This window comes from Amblyraja radiata, chromosome 35 (assembly GCF_010909765.2).
Source record: "Amblyraja radiata isolate CabotCenter1 chromosome 35, sAmbRad1.1.pri, whole genome shotgun sequence".
Taxonomy (NCBI): domain Eukaryota; kingdom Metazoa; phylum Chordata; class Chondrichthyes; order Rajiformes; family Rajidae; genus Amblyraja; species Amblyraja radiata.
This window is the reverse complement of record NC_045990.1, coordinates 11,135,135-11,157,561: the sequence shown is the minus strand read 5'-3', so window position 1 is coordinate 11,157,561 and position 22,427 is coordinate 11,135,135. Positions and strand designations below refer to the sequence as shown.

General features: G+C 45.5%; 1 protein-coding gene across 3 annotated transcripts in view; it reads right to left on the bottom strand.

Annotated features, from left to right (window-relative positions):
* Window positions 1–3,595: 3,595 nt before the first annotated feature.
* The window catches only part of map2k7 (mitogen-activated protein kinase kinase 7), a 36,159-nt gene continuing 17,327 nt past the window's right edge, over window positions 3,596–22,427 (bottom strand). For all 3 annotated transcript variants that reach the window (XM_033012178.1, XM_033012179.1, XM_033012180.1), the window contains 10 exons: window positions 21,472–21,610; window positions 20,894–20,960; window positions 18,370–18,483; window positions 14,729–14,848; window positions 14,216–14,323; window positions 11,861–12,040; window positions 10,378–10,458; window positions 8,672–8,814; window positions 6,914–6,959; window positions 3,596–4,149 (listed from right to left, as the gene is read on the bottom strand). In XM_033012178.1, coding sequence (XP_032868069.1) covers window positions 4,012–4,149; window positions 6,914–6,959; window positions 8,672–8,814; window positions 10,378–10,458; window positions 11,861–12,040; window positions 14,216–14,323; window positions 14,729–14,848; window positions 18,370–18,483; window positions 20,894–20,960; window positions 21,472–21,610 — 1,136 coding nt within the window. In that variant the 3' untranslated portion in view covers window positions 3,596–4,011. The remainder of the gene's footprint in view (window positions 4,150–6,913; window positions 6,960–8,671; window positions 8,815–10,377; window positions 10,459–11,860; window positions 12,041–14,215; window positions 14,324–14,728; window positions 14,849–18,369; window positions 18,484–20,893; window positions 20,961–21,471; window positions 21,611–22,427) is intronic.

Genomic DNA, 22,427 nt, shown 5'->3' with positions numbered 1-22,427 from the left:
TTTATTGCAAAGTGCCGCTGAACATTAGGCGCCAGTTGAAAGGATTTGAAGGTGAAGGCAGCTTGACAATGCGGTGGCGAAACTACTAAAGGTTGGCATGCTGGCTTCACAGGCAGGAAATATCCAGTCTGGTAACGAGGCAGTGCTTTACATTCCGATTCCTGAGAGAGAGAGTGGAAGGATTTGGGATTGCGGGGGTGGGATGGGGGGGCTGGGATGTTAAGAAAATAAACAATGATCTTTCCACGGAGCAAATGGGCCCCCCTTCCTGCAGGATTTTCTGACGACAACACATGAGCATTAACTCCAGGGGGGAAGCTGAATGTTTGCAGAATAAGATTTTTAAATTCAGAACTGGCTTGTGGAAAGTAATATGAAGGTAAGGCAATTAATAGTGACATTATCAAACCTTGTTCACCTCTCCCATCTTGCCTTGCACCATCCCACTTTCACGTACTATCTCACGTACCTGTTCCCCTTCTATTTCAAGCAGCAGCACCTTGTCATTCTGAAACAGCCCCAAGCCAAAGAGCCAAATCCCAGCGTTGCCCATCGCGGTGTCGGATCTTCACCTGAACGCTCCCCCCACTCTCTGAACTAGTCTTACCACAGTTGCTATTCAGTTGCCGAGTTTCTATCCTTTTATACAGATCCTCTAAGATCAGTCTGAAGAAAGGCCTCGACCCGAAACATCGCCTATTCCTTCTCTCAATAGACAATAGGTACAAGAGTAGGCCATTCGGCCCTTTGAGCCAGCACCGCCATTCAATGTGATCATGGCTGATCATCCCCAATCAGTACCCCGTTCTTGCCTTCTCCCCATATCCCCCGACTCCGCTATTTTTAAGAGCCCTATCTAGCTCTCTCTTGAAAGCATCCAGAGAACCGGCCTCCACCACCCTCTGAGGTAGAGAATCTCTATAGATGCTGCCTCACCCGTTGAGTTTCCCCGGCATTTTTTGTCCACCTTCGATTTTTCCAGCATCTGCAGTTCTTTCTTAAACAACTCTTAGATCATCTTCCACCTGTATAGGCCTCGCAAGCCTGCCCCGCCATTCAATATGATCATGGCTGATCTCTCTCTGGCCTCAGCTCCACAATGGTAACCCAAACAATGGCGTGTGTAGCAGGGCTCCAATACTAACAAATGGCCCTTGCTGTACAACACGTGTATAAAACACAAGTGCAGATGATGATGAGAGAACAGTGGACATTTTCGCTCCCATTGTCAAATTATTTGATGCGATCTTCACTTTTATTCAGTTAAGAGATATAGCGCAGGAAACAGACCCTTTGCCACATGTACCACGTCCATGCGGGTACTTTAGAGAAAGGTTCAACTGCTGTGCGATTTTTGTGCTTCTTGCTCACGACAACCCTCAGCAGACCATCAAACCAAACATCTAACCGCCAGTGCTAAACTCTGAACAGCTTTCCGAATTCACATCCAACTCCCTCCGTCTACCACTCTCACCCGCCCTTCTCTCCGAGACCCTCAACCTTATCCTACACATACCGTGACGCCTATTTTAAAACCAATCCCACAGCCCTCACCTTCAAAATTACACCACAATGCAAGCCAGACTTTCAGCTTCCACCAGAAATGCAGGAGTTATCGATCCTGATAGGAAGAAAGGGTCATCCCTCAGGGGAAAGAGAAATTGTTCACATGCTCTAGATTCAATTAAATATGTAAATGAAAAACTGACCATGTTATATGGTGAAGTAGCTATACTTCACGTGTATGGACAAAAGACTGGATGTAGAATACAGAAAGGGATCGCAACAATTAAATGCTATTATTACAACAGTTAGTCTACTTGCAGTGAAACTGTCTCCAAAATGGTTTGCAAGTCAGAGAAAAGCAAGGACAGAGATGATCTTTGAACTGCTTTACTCACAGGGTGCTTGCTCTCCCCACTATCTCTTGCCGTGAGTGAGGCTCCACATACACACACGCGCGCACACACACACACACAGGGAGGGAGCAGCATAGTTCATTTCAGTAGATGTGATACAAAGGTCCAACTCGCAGCGCGGAAGGAGAGGTCATGTCGAGTGTAAGATTGGTTTGGTTTGAGACTGCAATCAACTGAAATCAGTTCATGAAATCAGAACAAATCAAGGTTGATTTTAGAGTGCGGCTGCCATCACATGCTCTCCATGTCATGGATTAGGTTTAACTTAAAAACGACAGCCTCAAAGCATTAAAGGACAAAGACATGCTTTTTCAGGTGCAGAGATCCCCCCGTTTCAATGCTCACCTCCTGGATGCAAGCCCTCCACTACCTGCCCATGGCACATCCTTACTGCAAATTATCTTCACGAGAGAGAGAGAGAGAGAGAGAGAAAGAGAGAAAGAGAGAGAAAGTGAGAGGAGAGAGAAAGAGAAAACATAGAAAATAGGTGCAGGAGTCGCCATTCGGCCCTTCGAGCCTGCCCATTCAATATGATCATGGCTGATCATCCAACTCAGTATCCTGTACCTGCCTTCTCTCCATACCCCCTGATCCCTTTAGCCACAAGGGCCACATCTAACTAAGAAACATCTAAGAAAGAGAGAGAAAGAGAGAGAGAGAAAGAGGGAAAGAGAAAAAGAGAGAGATAAAGAGAGAGAAAGAAAGAGAGAGAGAAAGAGGGAGAGAAAAAGAGGGAGAGAAAAAGAGGGGGAAAGGGAAAGGGAAAGAGAGGAGAGTGAGAAAGAGAAAGAGAGAAAGAGAGAAAGAAAGAAAGAAAGAGAGAAAGAGAGAAAGAGAGAGAAAGAGAGATGGAGAGAGAGTGTCTCTCGAAGGAAACAGCCTGCCAGCTGGTGGAGAGGCGACCATGTAACAGAAAGTCACCGCGGACTAACAAACGCGCTAATTTATCAGCTGTAGTGTGCGCCGGTATAAGAGGCGAGAGTAAAAGCACAAGCGGAGGTTTGAAAGGATTCAGAATCAAGACTCCATGTTGTGAGATGCCGGGCCCACCCGCCCGCCGGCCGGGATTGATGTGTCCCGATTCAGCGACCTCACGGCAGGCCGGTGACAACAGAGGCGCTGGGGCCATCACCCGTATGTACAGCAACAAACAATAATGCAGGTATGATCACAAGAAATGGCCGGCACAAGTGTGATTCAGGTTGCAGCAGCACTGAGAGTGACTCCGAATCACCGTTTGCATATGGAGGTCGTTTACTAAAACCATTTGAGAATCTGTGTGATGGCCCAGTGAGTGGCCGACAATTCCAGACACTGGGCGTTGCACTGACTTCATCTGGTAAAACCACTTGATAATCAGGCGCGATGGCCGGCCCAGTGAATGACCCATGATTACAGGCACTGGGCATGCATCAGAACACACTGCATCAAAATAAAAACAAGAAGAAAAAAAATGAACCAAGCAAACAGTCTTGGTATATTCCGCCAGACTTTCGCTTGCAGAGTAATTCTGAAAGCCCTGTCTGATATTCACCTTTTCCAAAAAGGCTTTAAAAGTAACTGTTTGAAATAAAATAAAGCAGCAGTTTTCCATGCGTTTGAAACACACTAGACTATTGTAATACATTGAGTTCACATCAGCTACACTTTCATATTTAATAAATTAGGTAAAATCCTTTTTTTTTTTTTAATCACAGTGCATAACCCGGTAGTTATTAAACACTATATAAAGATGCGATTCCTCTGCAGTGTGCAATCACCATTTGTCCCGTTAGGAGAGGTTAACGGGGAAGGCCAGAGGCCAACGGCAGCGCGTAAGCTTTTCACAGTAAGTGTGAAACAAACCTTAGTCCAATACGCGGTCTGCAACACCTTTCCTACCGACTGAAGGTATCTCCAAACACACAACAACCCACACTCCTGAGTCAATCAAAAAGAACACACTAGACAGAAAATAAAACCCCCCATGGATAGACTATGTACAATTCATCGTTCTCAGGAGCTGTGCCTGACGCCGCGGGTGTTGGTGGTGACTTGCCGAAACTCCTCTCCTCTCCTCCCCCACAGGTTGAGTTGCCACTCTGCCTGCCGGCTACCTGGAGAAGATCGGGAGGTGCTGCTGGCTGAGGATGCTGCTCGATCGCGGCGATTCAGTCTTTGCCATCACCTCTTTGAACCACGAAGCCACGTCCACTTCTAAGGTCTCGTAGCGTTTAATAAAATTATGTTCCTGCAGTGGGAGAAAGGGAAGGTGTCACAGAGTGATACAGCACGGAGACGGGCTCTTTGCCCACACCGACCAACGTGTCCCATCCACACTAGTCCCACCTGCCTGTGTTTGGCCCAGATCCCTCTAAACCAGTCCTATCCATGTGTAGGAAAGAACTGCAGATGCTGGTTTAAATCGAAGGTAGACACAAAATGCTGGGGTAACTCGAAGGTAGACAAAATTGCTGGAGAAACTCAGCGGTTGCAGCAGCATCTATGGAGCGAAGGAAATAGGCAACGTTTCTGGCCGAAACTGTAACTCAGTCTGAAGAATGCTGGAGTAACTCAGCGAGACAGGCAGTGTCTCTGGAGAGGAGGAATGGGTGAAGTTTTGGGGTCAAGACTCTTCTTCAACCATGTCTTATCCATGTACCTGTCTAATTGTTTCTTAAACATTGCAATAGTCCCTACCTCAGCTACCTCCTCTGGCAGCCTGTCACTTACACTTTGATCTGATATTTTGTTGGTTCATATGCTTTTATTATTATTAATGTTTAGTGTTTTCGGAGTCATTCGTAACTGTCACTGTATGTCATGTTGTTACTTGTGGGTGGAGCACCAAGGCAAATTCCTTGTATGTGAATACTTGGCCAATAAACTTACTAACTTACTTACACCCACTACCCTTTGTGTGAAAAGGTTACCCCACAGAGCCTATTAAATGTTTCCCCCTTCACCTTAAACCTATGTGTCAATGTCGTCTTTTCCAGGGAGTTAGAACCTCCCTACCATTGACCCAATTACACCCAAACCAATTAGGAGCACACGAGGGCATTCGATCCAATTTGAGATACCAGCTACCAAGACAGATGTGTACAGCAATTCGTTCTTCAAGCATAGAATAGTCTTCACCCTACCGTAGTTACCCAACCAGATGCAACTAAATTTAAGGTAGCTCTTTTTTCCCCAAGAAACCTTTCTTGCTTAAGTCCTCCCTCCACCACCTCCAGTTTAAATTCCATTTGGAATATTTTGGTGGACCAGGAAAGCAAAACCAAAACACCTCATGCTGCCTCGGCAAGGCCACCAGCATAAACAAGGATCAGTTTCACTCCCTCTTCTCCCCTCTCCCATCGGGCGAGAGGAAAATGCACACCTCCAGATTCAGGAGCAGGTGTTATCAGGCAACCGAACCATTCGAGAAACAACCAGCTACTTTCTACCTCATTGGAGAAACCTACTTCAGACTATCTTTACCGGACTTAATCTTGCTCTAAACGTTAATCCCTTCATCATGTATCTGTACACTGTAGATAGCTCGATTGTAATGATGTATTGTCTTTCCGCTGTCTGAATAGCACGCAACAAAAGCTTTCCACTGTATCTCGGTACACGTGACAATAAACTAAACTAAAGATAATAACTCATCTCGGAAAGCGCTTCATAAATGAAGAGACGGCTGTGCAGTGTTCACTGGCCAAGTTGCAATGCATGCAATGCATGCAGTCACCAAGTTCAGCAGCAGATGAGAGCAGATTTTAAAAGGCAGGTTGGGATGGGCAATAAATGTGAAACAAGATGTAATAAAAACTCCGCTGTGAATCTGCTTGACAACATTCAGCTTCCACTTCCAGAGCACAGTCTGTAATTGCAGCACATCTATGATTGTGTAACTGTACAATGGTTCTTTTGCTGTCTGTTCCTGTGGAGACAAAGTATTTCTTCATGCTCTCCAGAGATGCTGCCTATCCACGTTCTCCAGGGATGCTGCCTATCCATGTTCTCCTGGCTATCTTCTTGAAAGTATCCAGTGAACCGGCCTCCACCGCCCTCTGAGGCAGAGAATTCCACAGTCTCACAACTCTCTGCGTGTAAAAGTGTTTCCTCGTCTCCGTTCTAAATGGCTTACTCCTAATTCTTAAACTGAGGCCCCTGGTTCTGGACTCCCCCAACATGTTTCCTGCCTCTAGCGTGTCCAAACCCTTAATGATCTTATATGTTTCAATAAGATTCCCTCTCATCCTTCTAAACTCCAGAGTGTACAAGCCCAGCCGCTCCTTCTCTCAGAAAATGACAGTCCCACCATCCCGGGAATTAACCTTGTAAACCTACGCTGCACTCCCTCAATAGCAAGAATGCCCAACCTCAAATTAGGGGACCAAAACTGCACACAATAATCCAGGTGTGGTCTCACTAGGGTCCTGTACAACTGCAGAAGGACCTCTTTGCTCCTATACTCGACTCCTCTTGTTATAAAGGCCAACATGCCATTCGCTTTCTTCACTGCCTGCTGTACCTGCATGCTTACTTTCATAGACTGATGAACAAGGACCCCCAGATCCCGTTGTACTTCCTTGGGTCCATTGACCATTCAGGTGCGACAAGCAATTGTGAGGTCAAATTGGTCTTTCCCCATTTAAGAACCCAAATCCTTGACTTTTACTTGTTCTTCCCTAAACTGAAATACGTAACGCTTCTTCCGTGTACGGCCCCTTTATTCAGACCCAAGGCAAGCATCCCTCATTGGTGTAGTTACAGCTTGGCTGGGAACACTGGAACTGTGAAATCCATCATGCAAACACAACTGCTCGGCTGAAGTGCGAGTTAATAGCGATCTTATTGAAACATATAAGATCATTAAGGGTTTGGACACACTAGAGTTAACAGGGAGTCCTTTCGCACTGTGCTTGGAACTTAATTAACCGCAGCACCAGATCTGTATTATTAATCTCAGGACATGTGCAGGCGGACAAAACATTACATTAATATCACAAAGGGATACTCACAAGCAATTTGTTGTATTTTGGTCTCTTCCTGTGATCTTTTGTAAGGCTAAGAGGATAAGAAAGGAAAGCAATATAAGTTCATGTGATTGAAGCAGAATTAGGCCATTCGGCCCATCAAATCTATTCCGCCATTCAATCATGGCTGATCTACCTTTCCCTGTTTCCCCTGCCTTCACCCCATAACCCCTGACACCCGTACTGATCAAGAATTTATCTATCTCTGCCTTAAACATATCCATAAGGAGATTAAATAAATTGAAAACAAAGGCCGTTTAGTTTTACTTGAGGATTAAACTTTAATTTTGTTTGGGATGAGCAGATGAGCTCATGGCAGGCAGGTGCTGGATTTTTAAGTACATTCAGGATACTCTTTTGCAAACATATGAAGGTTTACCGGGTGGCGCTGTCAGCGATGGCAGCCTCGCCAACGGTCTGTCTGTCTTTTTGTCTTTTTTGTTATTTTTAGTGTGTTTTCAAAAGTATGTGTTAATGTTCTCCGGTTTGTTTAATGTGGGGGGTGGGGGAGGGGGTCTGGGGAACCTTTTTTTCAATCTCTTACCTTGCCGGAGATGCGATTGTTTTAGTTTAGGAGATGTAGCATATAAACTGGCCCTTCAGCCCACAGAGTCCACACCGACCAGCGAGCCCCGCACATTATCCTACACGCACTAGGGACTATTTTACATTCAGACCAAGCAAATTAACCTGCAAACATGTACGTCTTTGAAGTGTGGGAGGAAACTGAAGATCTTGGAGAAAACGTACAAATCTGTACAGACAGCATCTGTACAGACAGAGAATGGAGCGACTGGGCTTGTATATTTTGGGACGACAGATGGCACAATGGGCTAAGTGTTCGGCTGGCGACCGGAAGGTAGCCGGTTCGAATCCCGCTTGGAGTGCATACTGTCGTTGTGTCCTTGGGCAAGACACTTCACCCACCTTTGCCTGTGTGTGAATGTGTGTGAGTGATTGGTGGTGGTCGGAGGGGCCGTAGGCGCAGAATGGCAGCCACGCTTCCGTCAGTCTGCCCCAGGGCAGCTGTGGCTACAGAAGTAGCTTACCACCACCGAGTGTGACTGAGGAGTGAATGAATAATGCGATGTAAAGCGCCTTGAGTATTAGAAAGGCGCTATATAAATCCCATCCATTATTATTATTATTATACACTGGAATTTAGAAGGAGGAGAGGATATCTTATTGAAACATATAAGATTATTAAAGGTTTGGACACACTAGAGGCAGGAAACATGTTCCCAATGTTGGGGGAGTCCAGAACCAGGGGCCACAGTTTAAGAATATTTAGAACGGAGATGAGGAAAAAAATTTCGCCCAGAGAGTTGTGAATCTGTGGAATTCTCTGCCTCAGGAGGCTAATTCTCTGGATGCTTTCAAGAGAGAGTTAGATAGGAGCTCTGAAAGATAGTGGAGTCAAGGGATATGGGGAGAAGGCAGGAACGGTTGTGAATGATCAGCCATGAACACAGTGAATGGCTGGCTGTGCTGGCTCGAAGGGCCGAATGTCCTACTCCTGCACCTATTGTCTACATGTTCAAGAAGGAACTGCAGATGCTGGAAAATCGACATAAATACAATCAGGTCAAACTCAAGTACAATAGATAGAGCAAAGGGGAAGATACAGAATGTTGAATATAGTTCTCAGCATTGTGGCGCACCACTCCATTACTAGTTGGGGAAGATATAAATTGATGTCATGTGTCGAGCTTGCTTTATAACATATTGCCAGGTTTTACTCACCAATCTTTTACAAATGACTGGAAGTTCATGGAGAAACCCATGGTCTGAGGAAGCAGAGGAGGGTCTTCCTGCAGCACTTTTGTTAAAACCTCAAAGTCTGTTTTACAGTTTATGTACGGAAACTGCCCTGTGGCGAGTTCAACCTGCAGACAGATGACAGATGCAGAGTTCAGTTAGAGAAACGAACCATTCAAGACCAAGTCAATCCCCATTTGCTTTGATAGGAATGGGGCATTATTTCATTCTACAGTGCATGTTCCACGGTTTAGACCCATTTCTAAGCAGAATGTTGTGTGACTCATTGAACCATTGAAAAGCTGATGTATTTTAAGGCTGATTTCAAACTATATTTTCATTTCAGCTGAGTTTAGAGATACAACATGGAAACAGGCCCTTCAGCCACACTGAATATCATACTAGTTCTCTGTCATCTCACTTTACCACCCATTCCATACAGTAGGAGTAATTCACAGAAGCCAATCAACCCACAAACCCGCACAGTGGCGCAGCCAATAGAGCTGCTGCCTCAGAGCGCCAAAGTCCCGAGCTCGATCGTGACCTAGGGTGCTGTCTGTGTGGAGTTTGCGCATTCTCCCCGTGACCGCGTGGGTTTCTTCCGTGTGCTCCGGTTTCCTCCCACATCCCAAGGACGTGCAGGTTTGTTACTATAGTTACAATATCTATCTGCCAGTGCACATATTAGAGCTTGCCAGACTCTTAGGTCACTGAGCTTGCCAGGACACTTTTGCTAGTTAGTGCGTTGCCATATAGTCGTGTTATTTACAGTGTAATACAATGTTCAGATGAGGTTGATGTAGTTTACATGGACTTCAGTAAGAGGAATATCTGTTGTTGTTCTTCTAATCTGTCTCATCCTTATACAAAACTCAGCAATTTTATCACCTTTGCCTCATGCAGGTTTTGACCAACTTACACCTTGGGCCTCCAAGGATGCTGCTTGACCCATGGAGTTCTTCCAGCTTTCTGTTATTTAATCGTCAAGGATCTGCAGTCACGTCTGTGTTCTATGTACAATATAGTGAACGTATGGCTGAGGATAGAAGCTTACTAGAACATAAGGTCATAAGTGATAGGAGTAGAATTAGGCCATTCAGCCCATCAAGTCTACTCCACCATTCAATCATGGCTGATCTATCTCTCCCTCCTAACCCCATTCTCCTAACTTCTCCCCATAACCCCTGACACCCGTACTAATCAAGAATCTATCTATCTCTGCCTTAAAAATATTCACTGACTTGGCCTCTACAGCCTTCTGTGGCAAAGAATTCCACAGATTCATCACCCTCTGACTAAAGATGTGACTGTACAAACAAGAAACAGCAGATGCTGGGTTACACGAAATGCTGGATTAACTCAACGGGTCAGGCATCATCTCTGGAGAACGTGGATAGGGAATGTTTCGAGACCTATTCTGAAGAAGGGCCCCGACCTGAAACGTTACCTATCCATGTTCTCCAGAGATGCTGCTTGACACGCTGAGTTACTCCAGCTCGTTGTGTCTTTAGATGTGACTGTCCCTGTGCACTACAGTGAATGTACACAATACACCAGTTGTAAAAGTGTGCTACTGCACTATACTTGTGGCAAGTTTAGTTACACGGATCACAGTTTGGTTACACGGACTCCACCGGTACAAACTGAAGGAAGAGTACAAGTCATAAACCAGCTTGCTCACAGTTCCTCACCAGTGAAATGCCCAGACTCCACACGTCCGCTCTGATGTCGTAATCAGGTTTGGTTGGATCGGGAGGATCTATCCTCTCCGGCTGCAGACAGAAAGGGATCAGAAAATACCAGATTCAGTATTTATTTCTACAAAGCAGAAATACAGATTCAGTCATTTCTCTGCAACAGTCCCACTATCCCTGGTCAATTCTTCCCTTCCCTCCCGTACTACCCCCTCCCCGGGCACTTTCCCTTGCAACCGCTTGTCGCTTTACCTCCCCCTCAACTCCATTCAAGGACCCAAGCAGCCGTTCCAGGTGCGACAAAGGTTCACCTGCATCTCCTCCAACCTCATCTATTGCATCCGCTGCTCTAGATGTCAGCTGATCTACATCGGTGAGACCAAGTGTAGGCTTGGCGATCGTTTAGCCGAACACCTCCGCTCGGTCCGCATTAACCAACCTGATCTCCCGGTGGCTCAGCACTTCAACTCCCCCTCCCATTCCGAAGCCGACCTTTCTGTCCATGGCCAGAGTGAGCACCACTGGAAATTGGAGGAGCAGCACCTCATATTCCGCTTGGGCAGTCTGCACCCTAGTGGCATAAACATTGACTTCTCCAATTTCCGGTAGCCCTTGCTGTCTCCTCCCCTTCTCAGCTCTCCCTCAGCCCTGTGGCTCCTCCTCTTCCTTTCTCCTCTCTTCTCCCCGCCCCCCCCCACCCTAGATCAGTCTGAAGAAGGGTTTCGGACCGAAATGTTGCCTATTTCCTTCGCTCCATAGATGCTGCCTCACCCACTGAGTTTCCACAGCACTTTAGTCTAGCTCCCTTCCATTGACTCCGTTTACACCTCACGCTGCCTCGGCAAGGCCAGCAGCATAATCAAGGACCAGTCACACCCTGGGTTCAAGTCCAGCACAGCCGTTGTGGGCCAAAGGGCCTGTGTCTGTGCTGTACCGCTCTATATTCTTTAAGCGTCACTACACCCTGAAGAAGGGTCTCGACCCGAAACGTCACCCATTCATTTTATCCATGGATGCTGCCTGACCCGCTGCGTTACTCCAGCGTTTTGTGTCTATCTTTGGTGTAAACCAGCCTTTGCAGTTCGTTCCTGCATACTCTACCCCTCTCCACTGGTATGCATTACAATACAGCTGCTCCTTGACCTGCAATGGTGTTACAATAGACAATAGACAATAGGTGCAGGAGTAGGCCATTTGGCCCTTCAAGCCAGCGCCGCCCTTCAACGTGATCATGGCTGATCGTTCCGATAAACCCATTGTAAACCAAAAACAGCGCAAGTAAAAAACGTACGTGACCTGACATGACGTGCGGCTCGTTGCCTTTGCTGAGCGTTTGTCGATCGTAAAGTCGAAATATCGCAAGTTGAAGCATGGTAAATTGGGGAGCACCTGCATGCACCAATATCTTACTCTTTGTACAGCAACAAACAGAATTATTCCTCGTGACTGTAAGCATTAATAACCAGACGCGTAGACTCACCGCCATGTATGCTGCACAGCCTGCACTCCTCGTCTTTGCTTTCGAGTCAACCAGTCTCCCGCTAATCCCAAAATCACACAACTTGATTTGTCCCCGCTCATCCAGAAGAATGTTGGAAGGTTTGACATCTCTGTGAATGACACCATGCTTTTCCTTCAGGTAGAAGAGAGCTTTGACAATCTGTTTTTTGGGGGGGGAAAAGGAACATTTCTACTATTGATTCGGGACACAGTAACGACAGCGGACGGAAATATCACATAATTCTGGCACTTTTTATCTTTCCAAGTTAGACAAAAATGCTGGAGAAACTCAGTGGGTGAGGCAGCATCTATGGAGAGAAGGAATAGGCGACGTTTCAGGTTGAGACCCTTCTTCAGACTAAAGAAGGGTCGCCTATTCCTTCTCTCCATAGATGCTGCCTCACCCACTGAGTTTCAGACTGAAGAAGGGTCTCAACCCGAAACATCGCCTATTCCTTCGCTCCATAGATGCTGCCTCACCCACTGAATTTCAGACTGAAGAAGGGTCTCAACCCGAAACATCGCCTATTCCTTCGCTCCATAGATGCTGCCTCACCCACTGACTTTCTCCAGCATTTTTGTCTACCTTCGATTTTTCCAGCATCTGCAGTTCTTTCTTAAACATTTTATCTTTCCAATGTATTTTCATTTATTGCTGCCGATTGTCACATAAACTCGCGTTAGTGAGCAGACGTTACAGATCATGGGCTTGATGTTGGAGGGATCTTTATCAACAGATGGAGACTTGATCTTTATAAAACAAAGACATAGAGTGCTGGAGTCGCTCAGTGGGACAGGCAGCATCAAAGAACACAGATGGGCAAGGATTTGTGTTTCGGCTCTACCTGCTGAGCTGCTCCAGCATTCTGTCTTCTTTTGTAAATCTGCAGCTCCTACTTTCTGACGATGTTTGAAGTTAAACAGGGCGGCATGATGGCGTAGCAGAAGGGCTATTGCTTTACAGGCCAGAGACCTGGGTTCGATCCTGACAACAGGTGCTGTCTGCACGGAGTTTGTACGTTCTCCCCATCACCTGTTTTTTCCTAGATCTTCGGTTTCCTCCCACACTCCAAAGACGTACAGGTTTGTAAGTTAATTGGCTTAGTGTAAATGTAAAAACTGCCCCTAGTGTTTGTAGGACACTGTTAATGTGCGGACCCGGCGGGCCAAAGGGCCTGTTTCTGTGTTGTATCTCTAAATTAAATGAAACAAAAACTAAACTTCACAAATGCTCAGTGTGGCTCGGAGTTATAGCTCATGCCCTGTGAGTAATGTGAGGAATTAACATGAGGAGCACCTTCAGCAACAGAATGGTTCCACCAAGATGCAGCACAGAACGCCACAGGAGATCCTTCAAACTGTACAACTCCTATTACAACTGTACAACTGGCTATCAAACTGTACAACTCCTCCCCCTTCTGTCGTGGGGTAGACTGACTCCCCTTCCCTCCCCAATTCTTTCCACTTGTCCACCACACCACCTCCAGGTCCCTCAGATCAGCCGACGTGGGGTTGCTGAACATCCCGCGGTCTAGGCGTAAGCTCAGGGGCGACCGTGCCTTTGCGGTTGCAGCTCCTAGACTGTGGAACAGCATCCCCCTTCCCATCAGAACTGCCCCCTCCGTCGGCTCTTCTAAGTCGAGACTTAAAACTCATCTTTACTCTCAAGCCTTTCTTGATGTCCTCTTAGGGAGGGCTTTATGTGTGTATTTATGTATGTAAATCTATGAACCACTGTTGTATAACGTTAGTACCTCCACCAATGTAAAGCAACAAGAGTTGTTTTTTAAATGTGCTATAGAAATAAAAGTGACTTGACTTGACTTAATTTCATGTATTTTGGATCTTCTGAATGTTGGCAGTCTACTGCCATGCAATATGATCATGGCTGATCATCCAGAATCAGTACCCCGTTCCTGCTTTCTCCCCAGGTCCTTTGATTCCATTAGCCCTAAGAGCTCTATCTAACTCCGTCTTGAAAACTTCCAGTGAATTTGCCTCCACTGCCTTCTGTGGCAGAGAATTCCACAGATTCACAACTCTCTGGGTGAAAAAGTTTCTCTTCATCTCAGTCCTAAATGGCCTACCCCTTATTCTTAAACTGTGACCTCCTGGTTCTGGAATCCCCCAACATGGGGAACATTTTTCCTGCATCTAGCCTGTCCAATCCTGTAAGAATTTTATGTTTCTATAAGATCCCCTCTCATCCTTCTAAATTCCAGTGAATACAAGCCCAGTCGATCTACAAACTGTATCTCAGAATATTGAGAATATTCTCTTTGCATGGTTTCAGGCAGTTAAGTGGTTGCTTGTCTCGTTCTCAACCCTTACTCACCGCAACGGTCATTTTGCCGAGAATCCTTTCTGGCATAGGCCCCTGAATGCGTTTCTTCAGCTTCTCAGCGCACGTGCCCATCAGTTCCATGGCAATGAACACATCTGTCTGCACATTGCAGGAAAACAACCTTGGGTCATTACACAGTCTCGAGATTAACAAGCACAGGCCAAGTCATCACAAACAGAATGTTTTAACAAGGGGCGGCACAGAGACACAGCGGTAGAGTTGCTGCCTTACAGCACAAGGTTCCATCCTGACTACGGGTTCTCTCTGTATGGAGTTTGTACGTTCTTCTCGTGAACGAGTGGATTTCCCCCCCCAAAGAAGCTTTGGTTTCTTCCCCCACTCCAAAGATGTGGGGGTTTGTAGATTAATTAATTGGCTTTGATAAAGATTGTAAATTGTCCCTAGTGTGTAGCATGGAGCTAGTGGGCGGGGATCGAAGTGCCTGTTTCCGCGCTGTATCTCTAAACTAAACTAAAGGAAGATACAAGGTGAGAAGCTGCTTACATTGGTGATGAAGGTGCCATAGCACTGCACGATGTAAGGACAGTCATGACTCTTCAACACCACATCCAGATCCATCAGGATTCGTTTGTTCTCTTCTTTGTTACCTGAGCGACGCATTTGCTGAAAATCACAACAACAAAAAAACATTGTGTTACCTGCACACAATTCATGAGGACACACATATTGTGGGGTGACACGGTGGTGTAGCGGTAGAGTTGCTGCCTTACAGCACCAGAGACTCAGGTTTGATTCTGACTATAGCTGCTGTCAGTATGGAGCTTGTACGTTCTCCCTGTGACCTGCATGGGTTTTCTCCGGTTTCCTCCCACACTACAAAGATGTACAGGTTTGTAGGTTAATTGGCTTGGTATAATTGTAAATTGTCTGTAGTATGTGCAGGATAGTGCAGGTGATTGCTTGTCAGCGTGGACTCGGAGGGCCAAAGGGCCTGTATCTCTAAAACTAAAACCAAAATAAGGGGTAAGCCATTTAGAATGGAGACGAGGAAACACTTTTTCTCACAGAGATTTGCAAGTCTGTGGAATTCTCTGCCTCTGCGGTGGAGGCCGGTTCTCTGGATACTTTCAATAGAGAGCTAAATAGGGCTCTTAAAGATAGCGGAGTCAGGAGATATGGGGAGAAGGCAGGAACGGGGTACTGATTGGGGATGATCAGCCATGATCACATTGAATGGCGGTGCAGGGCCGAATGGCCTACTGCTGCACCTATTGTCTATAAATTAAAAACTGGAAATATCTGTCAGGCAGCATCTATGGAGAGGGAAATAGGCAATGCACTAAAAGTTATTCCCTTCATCATGTATCTGTACACGGTGGATGGCTCGATTGTAATCAAATTTGGTGAATGACATTTCAACAGAAGCAAATGACTGATGATCAGTTTAAGTTCCACATCCTTGGTGCAAGCATGGGCTATACCATGCGTTTCCAGAGATAAGTTGGGAGTGACTAAACCTTGACAGCACCACCACTTGTCATTAGGATCAGCCCATGAGATCCAAGACTAGTTGACAAACTGAATCCAAAATTAGCTTGCTTTAGTTTAGTTTATTGTCACATGTACAGAGGTACAGTGAAAAGCTGTTGTTGCGTGCTAACCAGTCAGTGGAAGACAATACACGATTACAATCAGGACTTCCAGATACATGTTAAGTGGAATAACGTTTAGTGCAAGATAATGTCCAATAGTCTGATTAAAGATCGTCCGAGGGTCTCCAAAGAGGATAAGAAAAAGAGGTTGATAGTTGAAGGGCTGTTTTTGTGTTTGCAAGCCTGGTGTATATACTGGTGTATAGCATAGGAAGTGTTGGTGTCTAGACCCTTGCTGTTTGATGTACACCGTATGAATGCAGACCTATGATTAATGACCTATGGGTAGCTTGGTGGCGCAGCGGGGTGAGTTGCTGCTACAGTACTGGAGGCCCAGGTTCAAACCCGACTACGGGTGCTGTCAGTACGGATTTGTACGTGCTCCTTGTGGGTTTTCACCGAGATCTTCAGTTTCCTCCCACACTCCAAAGACGTACAGGTTTGTAGGTTAACTGGCTTGGTGTCCGTGTAAATTGTCCCCAGTGTGTGCAGGATAGAGCTAGTGTGTGGGGATCGCTTGTCGGCGCGGACTCGGTGGGCCGAATGGCCTGTTTCCGCGCTGTATCTCTAAACTAGATAAATTTGTAACTTTGCAATGACATAGAAACAGGTAATGTTACTGATAGTGAGGAGGGTAGTCTAAACTTACAGAACTGATCAGCTAATAAAATGGACTGGGTAATGGTATATGGAATTTAATCCTTGTAAGTGTGAGGGTGATGCATTTTCAGGCATCACATAGGGGCAGCCTACATACGAGATAGCAGGGTCTTGGGAAGTATTAAGCAATAAAGGAATCTTGGTGCACAAGTCTAAAGGTCCCTGAAGGTGGCAGCACCAGTAAATAGGATGGTGAAGAAGGCAGAAACAGGGGACTGCAGATGCTAGTTTCCACAAAAGGACACAGAGTGCTGGAGTAACTCAGCGGGCTAGGCAGCATCTCTGGAGAACACAGAGAGGTGATCTTTCGGGTTGTGACCTTGAAAATAGACAATAGACAATAGGTGCAGGAGTAGGCCATTCGGCCCTTCGAGCCTGCACTGCCATTCAATGTGATCGTGGCTGATCATCCCCAATCAATAACCCGTGCCCGCCTCCGATGTCACGGGGAGAACGTACAAACTCCGTACAGACAAGCACCCTTAGTCAGAATTGAACCCAGGGCTGGCACTGGAAGGCATCAACTATACCGCTGCACCGCCTCTTACAATCTATTTTCACATTTTCCGCAATAATGTTCTATCTTGTTTTTCTCTGTCAGTGTCTTGGTCCTTTGTGTGTTTGAAGATGTATCCAATCCTCAGGCCTACTGCTATTTCTGGCAACCACATGAGCCGATCTCTTGAATTGCACAGTCTTTCATTTCTCGTCAGCTACTGCTGAATTACTTTCTCTATGCCTTAAAGAGATTTATTTTTTTGCAATGCATTTATTATTTCTGTAAATGCTAACCATTCATATTTATCAATGTTCTTCCAATCCACCTCAGCCAGTTTTTCTCTCATACTGTCATGATTTCCTTTACTTCGATTGAAGAGCCAGGTTTCACAGTGATCCTCCTTCACCACCAAACTCAATGACAAATTCTATCATCTTCGTATCCAGAGCCTTTAATTTTCTGTGTAGGAAGGAACTGCAGATGCTGGTTTGCACCAAAGATAGACACAAAAAGCTGGAGTAACTCAGCGGGACAGGCAGCATCTCTGGAGAGAAGGAATGGGTGACGTTTCGGGTCGAGACCCTCCTCCGGACTCTAATTTTCTAACTTAAATTTTATTCTTGTTCGGATACAGGGCCTTTAATTTTGTCAATGCAGCATTGTCCTGTAGTTTGATTCCCTCTGCTGCTTAATGTTCTTTTAGCTGCCTAATTGTTTACCTTGCTAATTCGTGAACTTCCCAGTCTCTCTTTGATCCTCTCCTTCCTGAATTCCCTTCAAACTGCTTCCTTCTTCCCCCAATCTCATTCAATCTCAACCACCCGGGGCGTAGAGGTAGAGTTGCTGCCTTACAGTGGTAGAGTCGCTGCCTGACAGCATCTGAGTCCCGGGTTCAATCTTGACTACGGGTGCTGTCTGTACGGAGTTTGCACGTTCTCCCTGCGACCTGCGTGAGTTTTCTCCGGGTGCTCCGGTTTCCTCCCACACTCCAAAGACGTGCAGGTTTGTAGGTTAATTGGCTTTGGGTATAATTGTAAACTGTGTATAGGATAGTGGTAGTGTGCGGGAATGGCTGGTCGGCCCGTGCTCGGTGGGCCGAAGGGCCTGCTTCCGCACTATATCTCCAAACTAAACACCCCAGTAAAATCCAGGTGCAGAACAACAAGTCTGCTCTAGAAGAACATTCAATGATTTGTATGGTTCAAGTTTACCTGGAGTTACATTTGCACTCAGCCATCAATGAACAGCTTTTATGATTTAAAAAAACACTTCATAAGATATTTTTCTCCACTTGTATTAGTATTATAAATAAGAAACAAGACGTGCGATCATCTCCCCACCCCCTTCCATCTGATTACGTGTGCCTTACTTACCTTCACTGCTATTATGTGTCCTGATTTCTTGAACCTCATTTTCCACACCTGCCCGCACGTACCGCTGCCAATCTCGCCCAGATTTTCCAGGTCACTGATCTCAGCCTGATATCGCTGACACAAACATACAAAGAAGCAGCGGTCAGGAACGGTCATTATGAACTCAGACCTGCAACATTTGATGTTAGATTTAGTCTGTTTGAACAGTTTTTACTATTTTACTGTTGTAATGTTCATTTTTACAAACCATGTTCTCGGGGTACCTATATCTAAATTTTATTAGTTATTTAAGTTATGACATCGGATGGAAGCTGCATACCAAATCTTGCTGCGCTTATGTGCAATGACAATAAAAGATCTTATTATTAATATTATTATTAGATGTCTCGTACACAGTCATAGAGCCACACGGCATGACACTGGCCCTTCGGCCCAGAGACCGCACTGACCACCAGCAGGCAATGTGGAAACTGCCAGCGTATGTCCTGTACATCACATTCAATCCAACCTCATAAATTACTGCCCTATCAGCAGTGAAGGATGGCTTTCAAGTAGTATTCTGCCCTAGTTTGACAAAAGGAAGCAACTGACAATTTTGTCAATATTCAGTTATTGCTTGTTTTCGGGTATTTGAGATTTGCTCTACACAACGGTGAACAAAATAAGTCCTTCTCCGAGTACAATTTGAAAATATTTACACCAGAGAAGTAAGAAATTCCATCACAGAGAGCTGAAAGAAATACACGTTTTCCTCATTTACAAGAAAACGCCTTTCTGTCAGTTGCTTCCTTGTGTCAAAGTACGGCAGTATTTACCAATGACCTTGTCACTTGTCTCAGATTGGGTTCAGCCAGGATCCTTAGCTCTAGACTTTATAACAGTTTTGCAAAGAACAGAGATGAAAGTGCCTCCCCTTGACATGAAGGAAGCACTTGATCAAGTCTGGCATGAGCAGCACTGACGTTTATAGGCATCAGAGGGGAAATACTTCCAATAGTTGGGGTCACAACTCAGTCGAATACAGAATGCAGTATAAGTTACCATAAAGTTAAAAAAGTTAGGTTGTGGATTATTTTAAGGATTACCAGGAATACAGGTGTCAGGGGTAATGCGGAGAAGGCAGGAGAATGGGGTTGAGAGGGAGAGATAGATCAGCCATGGTTGAATGGGCCGAATGGCCTAATTCTAATCCTATCACGTATGAACATGAATTATTTGGCTGGAATATAGCTAGGCAGGTTGGGGTATTTATGTGCTGCAATGGCAACTTGAATTTCACTACACCGATTGGTGTATGTGACAATAAATAAACCTTTGAACCTTTAATTAGGAATTCTACAGAGGCGCCGAGAAGGATGTTTAACATTTGGTGCCACGGAAAGCTGAAAATCTGGTCACAAAGTTTGAATTCTGTGAGACGGTTAGAAATCCAAAATGGCGGTGCCCAGCGGGTATGTCGGACGATTGGGTGAGTTCCTGCAAAGCCGGGAAAGGTTCAGTGCGTACATCGAAAGTTTAGAGATGTTTTTTGCTGCGAATAACATCAGTGAAGTAGAAGCTTCTGATGCAGAATCAAGGCGTTTGATTACCTTCAGTGATAATAATAATAATAATAATAAACTTTATTTCGGACTCGAGGTCCAGACAAGGGGCAACATTACATTAAAAATGCATTGCATATTAAATATCATAAATATATATAAAATCTTAGTATATCACATAAAAGCATAAATTATATATTTTAAAAAAAAACACAATACATGTTAAAAATCCAGATTAAAAGAATGATCAATAGCCTACAACGAGACAACGATACCAGTGTCTCCACAACTGGGATTCGTAGCGTGTGGTGCTAACCCTTATGTTTGACAAGGCCACAATAATTACATTTTTAGAGTCATTTATCCTGCAAATGAATTTATACATGTGATGTCTTAGGATAGCTTCTAAAGTACTGACTCCTGCAGCCACAAACATATTACTGGCACTACACCATCTAGGTTGCCTTAGCAGTGTTCTCATGGCATAGTTATATGCCACCTTTAGTCTCTGCAAACTTGTCTTTCCATAGTTCGACCACAGGTGCGCAGTGTAGAGTGATAGTGTACAGAACAAGAAAAACGCACCTTGAAGAAGGTGTATGCTGTTCAGCAGGGAATGTCAGGTGCTACAACTTCACGTCAAGGGTGGTTGTGATATACGACTCACCTTCAAACCTGCCGAGGCTGGCGGTCAACTTCAAACCTCTTGTGTCCATCTTTATACCGAAGATGGACACAAAGTGCTGGAGTAACTCAGCGGGTCAGGCAGCATCTCTGGAGAAAAAGGATGGGCGACGTTTTGGGTCGGGACCAACGTTCACCTCTGAAGGGTCCCGACCAGATACGTCACCCATTCTTTTTCCCCCAGAGGTGCTGCCTGACCCACTAAGTTACTCCAGCACTTTGTGTCTGGATTTCGCAGTTACGACACGCTTCAACCAAGAGGTTAATGAAGCATAAGGAGCAACTATCATATCTCTTACCTGCCCTCCTATTGTCAGGTACCCAGTTTGTTTCATAATCTCTTGCAGCTTCTGCTCAATCTCCATGCTGTAAAAATAAACAAAACAATGGTTATGGCAGACCTCCAACAAGTCATGAAATTAGAACGAAAGCCAAGAGCTTTTTGCCCAGAAAGCCCAAAATAATCCATTCCTCCGAACATAAACCTCATTGTCTCATTGATAGAAACAAAGAAAAATAGGTGCAGGAGTAGGCCATTCGGCCCTTCGAGCCAGCACCGCCATTCAATATGATCATGGCTGATCATCCAAAATCAGTATCTCGTTCCTGATTTTACCCCATATTACTTGATTCCTTTAGCCCTAAGAGCTAAATCGAACTTTCTCTTATCTGTTAGAATGTCTTGCCACGCTAGCTTGTGAGACATTCTAACAATCACTGCACTTCATATTCCTCATGTCATTCGGTTGTTCTGCTATTACACGTTAATATTTCCGTACTACTTCGGATTACACTACAATCATGAGTCAAGAGAGCCATAACCAGCATCTGCAGTTCTTCCTTACACACTCAAGTATAAGGTGTAGCCTTTTCTTACCTTTCCATGCTCTTCTGCAGCAGCGGTTGTGGGAGGCTGAGCATGTGCCGAGGACGTGAAGGGGGCGGGTGATGCTGTGGCGAGGTTTCTGATGAAGATGATCGGCTGCCAGCATCATTTGCTAATGGAAGCTGAAGAGCTGAAAACAAGGAAAGGCCACTATTACATTGAACACAAACACTTTCCCAATACAAACCCTGCTGACTGTGAAACCCCTACTGCCGAGTCACCTCCGTGGCCCTACCTGGCTGGTGAACAAAAACCCTAGCTATCCAGGATTTTAGCACAAGCAACCATAGCTAGTGATTAAAAGGCAAGAGTCAGGACCTGCACCAACAGCATAGGGAACAAAAGCCGGTGAGCAGAGACATTATTAATGGAGAGAAAGGGGTGAAGAAACAGATCAGAAAATTGGGATATTCTCACAATAAACGTGGCTATTTGGAAGAAGCAGCCGATAGAAACAAAGAACTGCAGATGCTGGTTTACAAAAAAGATGCAAAGTGCTGGAGTATCTCTCAGGGCGGCATGGTCAGGAGGTCCTGGGCTCAATAATGGGGGATCACAAGGTGGCGATACACGACGGCACGGTGGCGCAGCATTAGAGTTGCTGCCTCACAGCGCCAGGGACCCGGGATCCATCCTGACCACGGGCGTTGTCTGTACAGAGTTTGTACGTTCTCCCTGTGACCTCTCCAATTTCTGTGAATTCTCCAATTTCCGGTAGCCCTTGCTGTCTCCTCCCCTTCTCAGCTCTCCCTCAGCCTCCTCCTCTTCCTTCTTCCTTTCTTCTCCCCGCCCCCAGTCTGAAGAAGGGTTTCGGCCCGAAACATTGCCTATTTCCTTCGCTCCATAGATGCTGCTGCACCCGCTGAGTCTCTCCAGCACTTTTGTCTACCTCCCTGTGACCTGTGACCCGCGTGGGTTTTCTCCGGGATCTCCGGTTTCCTCCCACA